The sequence below is a fragment of the Protopterus annectens genome, chromosome 10.part0 (genome assembly GCF_019279795.1).
Source record: "Protopterus annectens isolate FY-2018-M chromosome 10.part0, PAN1.0, whole genome shotgun sequence".
Lineage (NCBI taxonomy): Eukaryota > Metazoa > Chordata > Ceratodontiformes > Protopteridae > Protopterus > Protopterus annectens.
In genome coordinates this window covers 1,707,595,866-1,707,611,050 of record NC_056744.1, presented here as the reverse complement: position 1 = coordinate 1,707,611,050, position 15,185 = coordinate 1,707,595,866, and the positions used below count along the sequence as shown (strand labels likewise).

Sequence of the window (15,185 nt, the reverse complement as noted above, 5' to 3'; positions counted from 1 at the left end):
CACTGTGTGAGTCCTTAATCCTCTTGTATTAGAGGCACATGGGATATATGCAAATGGCCCTTTAAGGACATCAGGTGTTTCAGCTATATGGCAGTTCTTAATGCCAATGACTTTTTTCTTTTTCACTTCAGGCCAATAAAGCCAAACCACATTAGCTGTTGGCATGCGTGTTTCAGCCTTCTTATGGCTTAATCAGAACATAATAACTGGACTGTTTGCCTAACCTTTAGAAACACAAGGGTGTTGTAGCCAGATGATGTGCATAACCATTAGGGTGTCTGCAAAATATCCCAACTAACAAACTAAAACAATGACTAAGAAGGTCACACAAACAAATCATTAAAAAATAAAAGAAAAATACAAGGAATTCAGTACAGCAATCATAACATGGCATACTAAGTTGTTAGTTAAATAAACAAGTGACTGAGTGTGACAAAGTAGAATAAAGTCTAGCTTTCACATGTGTATAATTCAGTATACCAGAGTAGTGGGATAAGGTTTTAGCTGTGCAAAGTAGTTGTTTAATGTAGCAAGGAAGGGAGTGCCATCCTTGTCTTTAAATTTCACATCTGCAAAAAAATGATGCAGTGTAACATAACAGAGTGCAGTGGGTTACAATACAGAGACTAGTAGGATAGTTAATTAAAATTGACAATATTACAATGAATGGGAAACTTTATAAACCCACAACTGACATGGAGAGTTTTGGCCTACAGACTTTAACCAGCAGTCTTCTCACAACTGTTGCATCTTGTTTGATAAATGCCAGATGAAAATTGCCCCATACCTGAGGTATCAGGACTACAAAAATCACATAAATGACACACATCGTAGAGATGCTGTCTGCAAGCTTCATCCAGCATCTACATTAGTATCCTACAGCTAACAGTTTGGTGAATGTGTGTGCATTTAATTCAGCCTTCCTACACAAGAGTGCAGAGATGTGTTATTTTCACCTCTTCTCCCATTCTATGATCATTCTTTTTCAATTCTCCATATGGGGACTAATTAAATTGTTTTCATGGACTTACATATTTTCTTAAATCAATAACTGTATCCTGCGGTTAGCCGATACACACACCCAACCTCTGATCCCCCTCCCATATCCATATCACTATCTACTGCAAGAATAAAATTACATTTCAACACTAGTAAACTAAAACAGCCAGAACTGGGATGTTCAAAACCTTCACATTCTGATGAGTAATTAACTGACCTACTGGACAAAAATCGACTTGAGTCATTGCCTCACACCTGACTGTACAGTTTAAAATCTGAATGTTTAGGAGGTTCTGCTCAGAAAAAAAAAAATAAAAAAAAGAAGTAAGTAAATAAACAAGCAGTAATCCTGGCCTTAACGCCTTCATCCCTTTCGACTGACTCCCACATCAACCCGCTGAGACAGACTTGTTTTTTATTAAAAACAACAAATAAAATTATGCGGTTAAACAGTCTTCTAGGCTGTACATTGTCTATTCTCACCAAATGTATCAATATCAGTAGAAAACTAATTTACAAAATTCATCATTAATGAGTCATTCACTTACTCTTCAGCTTGTGCTCAGGGTTATCTTTCTTTTCTTTGGCATTTTTTCTCACATCATTGTCCTGTGGCAGGTCACCATAACCTTCTTTAAAAAGCAATAATAATTTCTCTGATGGGACTTCAGATCCTTCATAGGAAACAAGCAAGACCATAACATTAAATGCTACTCATCAAAATCCTATAAAAATATTCTGCAACAAAATTCCTATATATACCTTACTTAAGAGAATCCCAAACATGCCCTTTCGTGGTTTGCATCCCGCATTTAATAAGTTAACAGCACTCTGCTTAGCTTTACATTTATCTATAGTAAATCTGATAAATGTGATCTAACAGGTGCAGTGTTTGAAGATCTATGCAGGATCTTTAAAAGAGGATTATAATTTCATCTACAGGTTTTGAACAGGCCCTCAACAGACCCTATCCTGTCAGACATATAACACACTGGTGTAAACACCTGATCAAGGAATCTCAGTCTCTTTCAGAACATAAACAGGACATGTTGGAGGGATAGATATGTATCAAAGATAATAATGCTTCTATGGAACAGTCTTCAACTAAGCATAAATGTACTTTTCTTACTGTACTCTAATGAAATCTGGATGAATGGGTGTGACACTGTAAATTCACACCAAACTTAGTACCAACATCCCTTATGGAAAGGGGTAACAAGTAAATGTCCCAACATATCCTTGTTCCACCTGTCTCTGGGTTATTCATAATTCAAAAATAAGAGTAAAAAAACTACCGCAGGAATGTACCTCTGGGCTTCTTAAAATCCTCACTGACCAACAGCCTAGTAACTACCTACGAACCAATAATTTAAGGAAGATCACACAGCCATTGCAAAAAACACAAATATCCTCAAGGGCTGCATTTCTGAAGGGGACACCCAGGCTAGCTAAGGCTCTAAAGAAATGTGGCTTATTTCACTTGTAACAATGGCTTCTTATACTTAACAGAATTTATACAATTTATAAATCCAACCTGCAAGAGTAAGTTCAGAAACTTTAAGGCCTAGAAACTTGGAGGAAATGATAAACATCTTTACACAAGGGCTTGGCTCTATCCTCAGAACATCTTAACTGGTGTTAAACATTCATGCAATGTAGCAAGTAATCCTCATGGCTGGAGGAGACTGGAAGGAATGTATACAGCTGATGTAATAGTTCAACTTCAACTTAGTCACTACTTTAGGCAGGAAGATAGTGTTTGTTTCAAGATAAATTCATGCACTGTGAAAAAACATATAGAAGAGGATAACACGAAAATACATAAACTTCAGTAATTCTTCTGGCTGATGTAATGGCTACAAAAAAGCATACTTCAGGTAAGGTATTTTATGTGTACTATGTATCATCTGGCTCAAAGGGAACTGGGGCGTATTTTTTCCACAATGAAGTACAAGTCTCAAGGGTGTACTAGATCTCATAGCACAGGCCTTTATAAGAAAGTACCCTTACCAAAATCTTTGCAAAATTTCAACAAATGTGTTCTCCAAGCACTGAGGCAGAAGCAGAGGAAGCCATATCTGCTGAGGCCAATAGGGATCAAACAGGATGCCTTCGGCCTTGTGGACTCTTGTTGGACAAGTCTTATACGAAAAAGTGGGGAAAAAAGTGTATGGGAGCCCAAGAGGTCTTATATAAGTTAAAACATCCCCTGGGGGTTAACTGGAGATGGAATAAGGGAGGAGATTTCACTGCAGTTCATGTTTGTCAGGAAGGCAGAAAAGTCTTAACAAGGTTTTGACAATTTTTGGAAACCTTCCATGTCACAGAGGTGCTGAGAGACCACTCATGGTGTAGCAGTAGGTAACTGTTAAGCCCGTCAACCAAGGAAGTGGGCTTCTCAGAGTTACGGATGGCAATAAGAAAACAGTTGCTGGACATCATCTGTTCCTTTAGTATCATGGCTTCCCAGCACTGAGGAAGGATCATGCTTTGCTGGACTGTCTATATTGTTAGAGCCCCTACTGGAAGGAAGTCCTATAAATGTTTAGGGGGTCAACAGGACTGTTCTCTAGAATGTTGATAAAAAGGAAAGATTATTATGAATGCCAGAGAACAAGAAATCTTCACCTGTTGAAATGCCTACCACCCATGGTCTTCCTCATCCATGGCGACTGCTTCCATGGATAAGACGATGGGGGGGGGGCTGAAAAGGCAGCTGTTGCTGGTATCCATTCACCATGTTAAAAGATATTTACCTTGAGGCCTGACAGATGCACATTCATTGTCCTAAAAGATCTGCATTTGAGGCCACTGGATCCAAAGGGTCAACTAAATCAGTCTCACATGGAATTTATCATGAGAAATCATAGGAGAAACTTAACACCTTGAGAAAGAAGTAAGCTGTGGTTGAGGAAGATATGTGAAAAGTGGAAAAGTCCAGTTGTGTACACTTAAGATAAATGTAGATGTTCGAGTGTATTCACTATTGCAGTCATCATACTTGGGTTATCTGCCTGCAGGTAGCCCTCATTCCACCCAAATACCAGAGACTTAGTATTTCTGCACTGGTTGCTGTTGCTCCAGGTCTGATGTCAGGATGTCAGGGGAATAAAAACAGGCAGCCGACGCCATTACATCAGATTTTCTTGCCCCAAATGTCAGGAGCCACCCAGTAGGGAGCTAAGCTATGGTGGAAAAATCTCCATCAGTAAAAAGTAAATACCAATACCCCTGCAAGGGATGGGTAGTATACATAGAGAGGAGAGAGACAGAAAGAGTGAGAAGGGGGCTGGAGGGAGAGAAAACAGGACTGCAACAGTGAATACATTCAAACATCTACATTTATGGTAAGTGTACACAACTGTACTATGTTCTTCGTGTTTCACTGTTGCACTCATCACACTTGGGTTGATTCCCAAAGCTGAAGAAAGGGTGGAGGCAGTCAAGAAGTGTTTGGGCTGGCTAGAATGCCCTGCAGGACTGTAGGTGCAAAACCCACCTTGGATTTGGAAAATATAGGCAGGTGGTAATGTTTCGTCAATGTGTGTATAGAGCTCCAGATAGCAGCCTCCAGAATGTACCTGGTAGGGACTCCCCTGAGGAATGCTGTAGAGGTAGAAGTTGCCCTAGTGGGATGTGTTCTGACCCCCTGAGGGGTTGGTTTCCCATGGTGTTTGTAGCAGAAATGGATACAGTGTGCTATCCATTTGGAAAATGTCTGTTTTGAAATGGCCTTGCCCTCTGCCCCTGAGGCAAAACTGAGTAATAACTGGTCAGATATACTGAAGGGCTTAGTCCTATCCAGGTAGAATCTGAGCAGTCTGTGCACATCCAAAGAGTGCAGGATCCTTTCCCCTTTATTTTGAAGATTAGGGAAGAATGTTGGCAAATGGATAGATTGGTTGAGAGCCACACTGGACACCATTTTGGGCATAAAAGAAGGGTTAGTCCTGAGGGAAACCCTGTCAGCATGAAAAATAATGAAGGGTTCCACAGCTGTAAGTGCTTGTAGCTCAGACACTCTTCTCGCTGAAGTGATGGCCAGGAGCAATGCTGTTTTCAGGAGAGGAATTTTAAGTCTGCTGATGCTGCAGGCTCGGGGGGGGGGGGGGCAGTGTGAGCTTTTCCAGTACAAAGTTAAGGTCCCAAGCAGGGGTGGGTACTCTCCTTGGTGGCCTTAAGTTGTTAGTCCCTCTCAGGAACTGTTTGATGAAAGGGGGAGAGAACAGGAGCAGCTCAGAGTTGTAATAAGCTGAGATGGCAGAGGCATGGGTCTTAATGGAGGAAAAGGATAGGCCTTTGTGGAGTAGATCTGCTAAGTAATCCAGGATTACAGGTAGGGAGGGCAGAGTTGTGTCCTCTCCTTTAAACTGAATCCAGGATTAATACCTTTTCCACTTATCAGCATAGGATTTCCTTGTACTGGGTCTTCTAGCTTCAAGAATGACATCCAGTACCTGCTTGCTTAGGCTGGACACTGGAGGAGAATTCAAGGAATAAGCCAGGCTGCAAGATTTAAGGTTTGCAGTTGCGGATGCAAAACTGTCCCCCTTGCTGAGTGAGCAGGGTGCAGCTTTGGGGTAGGTGCCAGATTGGCACCGGTGACAGGCTGCGCAGGAGCTGGGTACCAGTGCTGGCATGGCCAGTCTGGGGGAATCAGAACTGTCCTTGGTCTGTCCTGTCTTATTTTGAGCAATATTCTTGAGAGAATGGAAAGAGGGGGAAATGCATAGATTGAGAGGTTTAACCACTGGAAGGATAGGTCATCCACTTTTCAGGCCCTGCTGTGAGGTGTCCTGGTGCAGAATTTGCTGAGCTGGTGATTGCAAGAGGAGGCAAAGAGATCCACCTCTGGGGTCCCCCATTTCTGAATCAGAAGGCTGAAGGTGCTGGGCTCTTATTGCCACTCATGTGGGTCTAAGAGATTTCTGCTTAAGTCGTCTGCCAGGGAGTTTTGTTTGCCTGGCAGGAATTGAGCTTGGAGATGGACCTGCATGTCTAAGACCATGTTCCACATGGACATGGCTAACCTGCACAGTGGGTAAGAGTGGGTTCCTCCCTGCTTGTTGATGTACCACAGAACTGTGGTGTTGTCTGTTTTTATTAGCAGGGGTCCCGGTGAGAGTAGGGATCTGAAAGGTGTTAGAGCGTGCTGCACAGCTAGCATCTCTTTTTGGTTTATGTGCAGATGAATTTGATTGTGGCTCCAGTGGCCCTGAATGCACTTGTTGTCCAGGCATAATCTGATGCATCTGGGGTTAGGGTGTGGGCGGCATGGGGTTGAGTAAAGGGTAGTCCCTTGTTGTTTTTGCATACTGCTCCCCACCAAAGAAACACTGTCCTTAGAAAAGGTATGACAGGAATGACGGTTTCCAGGTCCTGAGAATGTTGGCACCAAAGACTTTTTAAGTACCATTGAGGGTTCCTCATATGCAGTATGGCATATGGAATTAGTAGGATGCATGAGGCCATGAACCCTAGGGCCTGAATGATTTTTCCTGTGGATAACTGGGTTCTGGTGGCCATTTGACTGAAGTAGTCTGTCATATAGGCTTGTTTTTCTGGTATAAGGAATGCCATCTGGGATGCTGTGTCCAAGCTTGTTCCCAGGAATATAATATTTTGACTGGGGACTAGTTTTGATTTCTTTCCATTGATGGTATACCCCAGGGAGGTTAGAAGGTTTTTTTTTTCAAATGTTAGGTGCTGCAACAGCAATTCCAGACTGTCTGACTGAATCAGGCAGTCGTCCAAGTACGGGTAAATTTGAATTTTCCTCTGTCTGCAGTGAACAATTGTTGGAGCCAGGCATTATGTGAATACTCTGGGAGCAGTGGATAAGCCAAAGGGAAGTGCAGAAAACTGATAATGCATAGATCCTGTCCCGAAGCTAAGATATTTCCTGCATGAGTTCATTATAGGGGTGTGCAGATAGGCTTCTTTTAAATCCAGGGTAGCTAGCCAGGCATCTTTGGCCAGCATAGGAAGAAGCTGCTGCAGGGTGAGCATTTTGAATTTAGGTAGCACCAGGAAGGTGTTTGGAATGGAAAGATCTAGGATTGGTCGCCAAGTGCCCTCTTTTCTGGGTAACAGGAAAATTGTGGAATAGAACCCTTGACCCATCCATTCTGCAGGAAAAGGTTGAATTGCCTTTATAGAGAGCAGGGATTGAACTTGTTTTTGTGATCTGCCCACTGGTTTGGAGGAAGGTCTGGGAAACCTATTGAGGTTGGCAGTGAGCAGAAGTAAAATTTGCACCCCTGGGATACAAGGTTGAGGACCCATCGGTCTTTGGCAATGGAAGTACATTTTTTTTGCATGGTGGGCAAGTTTCCTCCTAGGGGCACAAGGAGCTGGGAGGAGGTGGGGAGTGTAGTTGAGAAGTCATTGGGAATTCTTCCCGTAAGGGAGTAGCTTAGCACTCCCTGTTTTTGAAGTGGAGGTATGCCATTGCTTAGATCTCTGCATACCCTGAGACTGTAGTCTGGGGGGTCTGTTTCCCTTGGGTCTAGTTTGAGATGGTCTAGAGGGGGCTGGAAAGGACCAGTGTTTTGAGGGGCAACCCCTACTGAATCTAGGAGGCCGTAAACTTACAAGAAATCTTTGACTGTCTGCATAGATTTAGCTTTTTCTTCCATCTTTTTAAGAACCTCTTCTGCTTTGGTGCCAAACAGATTGTCTTTATTCAAAGGAGCGTCTAGTAATTTTGATTTGACATGGTCTAGCAAGGCGTACTCCTTAAGCCAAGCATGCCTTCTCAGTACAGAAACCAGTGATTGCTGCCCTGCAAGATGTTTCTAGGGCATCAAAGCCACACTGCAATGTATGCTTGCTGACTTGGCTTGCAGAATGCATAAGCTCTTGTAAATCTTTATTTTCTGCACAGTCTGCAAAGGTAGCTATTTCTGCTTAATAAGTTCCATAATATGTTGTTGGTACTTCAGCATGTGAAACTGGCAGTTCAAAGCCCTAATGGTGAGAGTTGCAGAGGTGTATACTTTCTTAGCCCATCTGTCTAAAGCTCTGGAATCCCTGTCCAAAGAAGTGGGATTCTTAGCTGTAGTTGCTTTGATACCTTTGAGCCCCTGGGAGATGACCTTTGGGTCAGCAGTAGGATTTTTGAAAAAGGAATTTGTGAGAGTCAGGATCCCTGTACTACCTGTCTGGTTTCCTAGGAGCAGGGGGTAAGGTAGCAGGAGTTAAACTGGATTCCCTAAAGACGTCATCCACAACATCTAGGACTGGGGGTATTGCTAAAGGCCTATGTTGTGTCAATTATAGAAATTCTCTGAGTCTATTTTTGGAATGAGGATAGTCTTGGCATTCCCACTGGAAATGCTCTCTTAAAGTATGTAAGGTTTCACCGAAAGAAAAATCCTCTGGAGGAGATGCAGAGGGAATAAATTCCTCTGCATCTGAATCCTCATAAGCAGATAAAGGCATGCCTTCATAATCAGATACCTCAGAGTCGTCGGACTATTGGTCTGTTAAAGCTGCTGGGGACAGGTCTCTTTTTTTCTTAGCAGGGGAAGGCTGACTTTCCCTAATCAACATAATAAGGTCTTCTGCCATTTTAAGCATTTGATGTTGTGGAAAGGAAGGAGGTGCATGCTTTTCGGTCGTCGTTTTTTAGGTGTAGCACATACTCTTGGCCTTAGAAACTCGGTAGTTTTAGACAGAATTGAAGACACGAAAAAAGTAGTCGGTTTCTGTCAATATTGGTAGTGTGAAGAACTTCCTCAGAAGCCGGTGCCTGCTCAGTGGCTCCGGACCCATCCAAGGTAGAGACATCCGCAGGTTCCATCAAAGAAGAGTCTTGTGGCATACTGGTCTCTGAATGGGTCTCAGTAGAGGCCTGCGAATCCACTGAAGTGGGCATCAGGAGCTGTGAAAGTACCTCACTGAGTACCGGCAAACTGATGACTAGCTTAACGGAAGCATCATTGGCAGTTTTGGACCAGTGCGGTCTGTCTCTGACTTTATCCTTACGTTTTTTCAGTAGATCGGTAGTCAGATGGCTTACTGAACCCATTTTGGAATATGGAGATGAAGAACAGAAGTATTTAGCAACAATAAGTGCCCAACAATGAATAGTTTGGGCATTCAACAAGGAACAAAACCGACAATGGGGGGCGTTGTGGTCTGGGCGTAAACAGGTGACGCAGTAAGAATGAAAATCTCGGAGTGGTATTTGCTTTCCACAGGCAAGACACTTGTTAACTTTTTCTGACATTGGTTAGAGCAAGAAAAAAGGATCCCCAATGGGGTACTTAACTTTAGAAGACTTCAGGATAATTCAATTTGATAACAAAAACTCAGGTAGCGGCCAACTGGCACTCGTGAGAACTGCTTCTGCTTCGGGTTCCTCAGCAAGAAAGACTGATGTAATGGTGTCGGCTGCCTGTTTTTATACCCCTGACAACCTGACGTCAGACCTGCAGCGACAGCAACCAATGCAGAAATACTAAGTCTCTGGTATTTGGGCCAGCTTAGGGCTACCTGCAGACAGATAACCCAAGTGTGATGACTGAAACAGTGAAACACAAAGAACATCTGTTGTTTGAAAAGCCTGAATTCTGTCTTTGTGGAGTATTACAATGCAAAAGACTGTGTCCACACTGCAGCCTAAGAATGAACAGAATGAAGGTTGTAGGTGGGACTCGGCCATATTCAATATTATTCCCAGAAATTGAACAGGCCAATCACAGATTCCCTAAATGATGGATATTACTAACAGTGGATATTGTTATGAGCTAATTGTCCAGCTATGGAAATACCTTGCTGACTTGCAGAGTCAAGTGCAGTGCAAACACAAATGTGTACATTATAGAGCAAAGTGACTGATGTACCTTTAAGAAGCATTCCAGTCAGTGGGCATGTGCATATAAATACTGAGCATGTGCAAGAAAGAATGTCATTTTGAGTGAGCGGTCAGAATGAAAGCATGCATGTGTGTAGTAGGTAGTCAGTTAGTTCCTAAGTTTAATGTTCCTGCTATCCATCCTGATGTGTCTATGCAATAAACTAATTAAACGAACACCCAGGCCTCTTTGTCTTATTCATATGTACAAGAGGAGCAACATGGTGTCAGAATGGGATGCAGAGTTAAAACCATGAGGCAACTGGTTAGAAATGGAGGGATATAAAGAAGTGGATCATCCCTACTGCTCAAATGACTTGAAAACACATCAGAAACAAATTCCAGGTACTAAAACTCCCACAAATTATTTTTCTCACCACAAATATAAAACAAAGCACTCAGAATTCTCAAAACAAATTTCTAATTGAACAAAATGTTAAAACTGCAACATATTGATAAAACTATTTGAAGCAATTACAAAAATGTTTGAAACATTACCCGAATCACAAAAAATGTATGCAAAAAATATGGTTTTCCCTTTTCTAATATAGTACTTTTTCACATTAACAAAAGCTATTCAAAACATCTGAAGTGTGCAAAATGGTGGCAGGTATGCGCAGTATTAGAGTACAGTCATTTAAAAAAATATTTTGTAGAGTCGGGTCTTTCAAAGAGTTTATTGTCCATTTGAATATTACTACAAGTACCTGATGTGTGTGCATGTTCCTACATAATTACAAGGGCCAAGTTTGTATTGTATTTTACTATAATTTGTGGGCATGGCAGAAGGATTTCACAGACACACGCCACTTGTCTTTGATAATACTGCAGAAAAATGGAGAGTGTTTGATCAGGAATATGATATTTTCATACTGGCTGCTTTTTTCTGACAAAGAAGCATGTATAAAGGCATTTATTCTGCTTAATTTAGCTGGGTCAGAAGCCATTGAAAGAGATCGTTCATTTGTGTATGCACCTGCTGTGTTTGCAGGGGTGGGGAAAGGCCACCATGTTGTGGTACTGGTCGAAACACAGGGAGACCCTGAATGCTTAAAACATACATTTAGAGAAATGTGTAACCCCCCCCAAATGAGTATTATAATAAAAAGACACTTATTTTACACAAGAGATCAAAAGCCTGGTGACTCATTTGCATCACAGATACGAGACTTGAGGGATGAGTTGATAAAAGACAGGCTTGTGTGTGGTATTAATAATGACACAGTGAGAAAGATTTTGCCTTGAGACAGTGATTTAATGTTGAACAAGGCCATAGAAATTTGTAAGATATGCAAGCTTACTGAAAGGCACACACGTATGCTTAGAAATGACCTTCTGCAGCTAAAGTTTATAGCATGCAGCATGGGGTTAAAAGACATAACCCTAAGGGTGTGGCAGCCAGAGCCCAAGCTCCAGTAAAGCACAGGGCACACTCAGTAAAATCAAAAGGGTTCATGGCTACCTCCACTTCTAATACCAACTATAAACCAATGAAGATAGCTGCAGTATCAAATTTTATTGCTAAATGTCATACTTGTGGTGGAAATCATGAATCCAAATGAGAAAAGTGCTTTTGGTCAGCAATGCCATTCTTGCAATTAGTGGAATCATTTCAAAAGGTTTTGTAAATCAATTAAGGCACATTCTTTCATTAAAACAGAGCACACAAGAGGCACGATCAACTAGAAAGCTGCAACCCTACTTTTTATGTTGATAGCATGGCTGTGCTTGGTGAAAGTCAATGCAGTAGATTTGTGGGCAAAGAATAAAATCTTTTGTACTGTTCAGATTAATGGAAGACCCGTAGAGCTCTAAGTAGATACTGGCACAAAGTGCAATGTTATGTCAACAGAAATGTTTGCTAGAGTAAAAGCTGCAGAATAACTTGATTAAGCAAAGTGTGCAAAGCTTTTTGCTTATGGTGCTGAAGAAATTTAAACTGTAGGCTCAGTAGTGGCTTCATGTTACTCTGCTTGGAACAGCTATGACTTGTAGTCAAAAGACACAGGCAGTCATTATTAGACCTCAGAGACAGTTTAAAATGGGACTGCATTAGTTTAACAATGAAGTCCATCATGTAAGCTTGAATGACAACAGCTCAAATTTCGCAAAAACTATTTTTTCTGAGCATGCTGATATTTTGCACACAAACTAGGCAAACTCCCAGTTTTGCACTCCATGAAGTTGGACCCAGAGGTCAGCCTAGTTTTCAGACCAACATAGAAAGTTCCAGTAGCCATCAGAACAGAGTGAAAGCTGAGCTAGACAAAATGGTGGAACTAGGAGTAATTTGTCCAGTTCAACAACCAACTGAATGGGTATCTTCCATGGTAGTAGCTCACAAGAAAAGCTCAGATGACATCAGAATATGTATAGACTCAAGAAACTTGAACAAAGCATTGAAAAGTCCTCATCATCCTATGCACACAGTCGAGGAGGGTGCTATCCCCATGCCAAATGCTACTGTTTTCCTGTCTTAGATGCGAAACGTTAATTTTGGCAAATTTTGCTTGATCAAAAATCTTCATTGCTAACCACATTTGGTACACCATTTGGGAGGTACAGATTTCTGAAAATGTCATTTGCAATAAATTCCGCCAGTGAAGTCCTTCAACGTGTGATGGAACAATTTTTTCTGGCTATCCATGTGCTATTACAGTAAATGATATTCTAGTAGGAGGAAATGGTGAAGTCAAACATGACAGAAACCTCAAGAATGTTCTGGAAAGAGCACATGAAGTGAATCTTAAGATGAGTACTCAAAAGTGTAAATTCAGGCTATGAGAAGTTACCTATATGGGTCATTTGTTTACCAGTTCAGGCTTATAACCAGATCCTTCCAAGCAAATAGCAATTCTTGAAATGCCAGCTCCAGACAATGCCCAAGCCTTACTATGTTTTCTTGGCAAGGTCAACTATTTAGTCAAGTTCATTCCAGATTTAAGTCAACTTTCAGCACTGCTAAGAGAACTGACAAGCAGAGATGTAACCTGATCCTGGTCAGAACAACACCAAAGTGCATTTGATGTCCTGAAACAGACAATTGCCACCCATTTTAAGATACTATGATATTCACAAACCAGTTACTCTTTCCTATGATGCTTCTAAGTTTGGTCTTGGTGCAGTCATTCTTCAAGAGAGTAGACTAGTAGCCTATGCATCAAGAATTCTAACCCATACAGAGATGCAGTACACATAGCTTGAGAAAGAGCTTTTGGCAAATGTGTTTGTATGTTCAAAGTTCCATAATTATATTTACGTCTGACCTATTGAGATAGAAACTGACCACCAGTCTCTAGTTACTATTTTCATACAGGTCCTGCGCAATTGCAACGTGTGATGCTCAAATTGCAAAGTACAATTTCAATTTTGTTTACACAAAATGCAAACTTCTTTATCTTGCTGATACTTTATCCCAAACACCCAGAAAAAACACGGACCGGCATGAGAATAACAAACCTGATTTTGAAGTCACGGAAGTAAAAAGAATTTCTTCCACATGTCTTGATGAGCTTTGAACAAACACAGCTTCAGATCCAATTCTTCAGAAGCTTAGCCACTATATCAGTCAAGGGTGGCCTTCAAAGCAATCTTGATAACCAGTAGAAGTGTGGCAGTACTTTCCTTACAGAGATGACATTTTGTCAGACAACGGTACCATCATGAAAGGTTCTAAAGTGATTGTTCCAAAACCTTTGCAACAACAGTATATTAAGATCTTGCATCATGGCCACCCAGGAACTGATTCTACTAAAAGAAGGGTGAGAGGTCTAGTATTTTGGCCTTCTATGTCAAAAGATATTGAGAAGGAAATTTCTTCTTGTTCTGTTTGTAATAGTACTAAACTGAATCAACAAAAAGAACCACTTCAGTTAAACCACATTCCTGAATTACCTTGGTCAAAAGTAGCCACAGATATATTCTAGTGGAATGGTCAACATTATGTGGTATTAGTAGACTCTTATTCAAACTGGTTCAAGATTGAGATACTTCCTAACCTAATGTCCAATACTGTCATTACTAAGTTGGAGACATTTTCTGTCTATGGTAGTCCACACAGAGTCATTTTTGACAATGGTCAGCAGTTCAAAAGATTTGCTGACACATGAAACTTTGTTCATATTGTGAATAGTCCTGAGTACCCACAGTCAAAAAGTTTGACGGAACATGCAGTTAAAAGTGCAAAACAGGTGTTAAAGAGATCCAAACATGACATTACTGAAGTTTTTCTAAACTTCCTTAATCTGATAAACATTCTTCAGAATAATCATCTTGGTTCACCAGCCCAAAGACTTATGTCAAGACAAACCAGAACCACATTACCAATCAGTAGCAATTTACTGGTTCCATGTGCGAAAAACAACAAAGCAGTGAAAGCCCAAATGTTGAGAAAGTGTTTATCCCAGAAGTCCTCCTATGATAACACCAGCAAACCACTCACTTCATTAAAAGAAGGAGAGATAGTGAGGATGCAGACAACAAAAGGTTTTGATCTTATCGGATTTGTGAAAGGTTTTCATCAAGAGCTGACATCATACATCATGGAATCACAAGCAATAGAATATAAGCAGAACTGGAAACTTTTATTACCAGTGTGCGAGCCAGCATTACAGCATCTTGCCTGTAACAAAGACTAATTCTCAGAGTGAGTTGTCCAATGTTCCTGTTCCAGAACACATTCCATTAGCAATCTCTGTTCCTGAGAAGTATCCCGAGAGTCCTCAAGAAGAACACAGTGACTTTCCCTGTTGCTAATCTCACTCCTAACTATTAAGAGACCAGGTCACATTTCCATACTTAGTTTCAGATAAATGAAAAAGTACAGTTTTGTACCTACCATAAATGTAGATGTCCGAACTGGATAGCATCTGCAGTCATAACAACTGGGTTGTCCTGTCGTCAGGCAGCCCTTCAGTCGGCCGGATTCCAAAGTCCGGGTCCGGCTTCGGCTGATGTCGCACTTCACCCGACGTCATCTCTGTTGGTCTTCGGGTATAAAGGCATCAGCCGACGCCATTTTCCTCAGTGTTTCTTGCCCCAGATGCCAGTAGCCCTCTTGAAGGCTAAAATTTAGATAGATGCCAATGTTTCCAAAAAGATAGAGGTAAACACAAAAATAAGCATGTATGCACATATATACAAACAAATACACCATAAAAGACTCCCCCCCACCAGCTAGCTATTAGGAGGGTATACACCCTTGGAGTACCACAAAGGGAAGGAGGGAGGGTAATCCTGACTGCAGATGCTATCCAGTTCGGACATCTACATTTATGGTAGGTACAAAACTGTACTATGTCCTTCATGGATGCATCTGCAGTCATAA

At 41.3% G+C, this 15,185-nt stretch overlaps 1 protein-coding gene across 3 annotated transcripts in view; it reads right to left on the bottom strand.

Annotated features, from left to right (window-relative positions):
- The window catches only part of LOC122813941 (zinc finger protein 883-like), a 145,421-nt gene that overhangs the window by 119,176 nt on the left and 11,060 nt on the right, over window positions 1-15,185 (bottom strand). For 2 of the 3 annotated variants that reach the window (XM_044086484.1, XM_044086485.1), the window contains exon 2: window positions 1,548-1,673. The exons of the other annotated variant lie outside the window; for it this stretch is intronic. In XM_044086484.1, coding sequence (XP_043942419.1) covers window positions 1,548-1,673 — 126 coding nt within the window. The remainder of the gene's footprint in view (window positions 1-1,547; window positions 1,674-15,185) is intronic. 3 annotated transcript variants of the gene reach the window in all.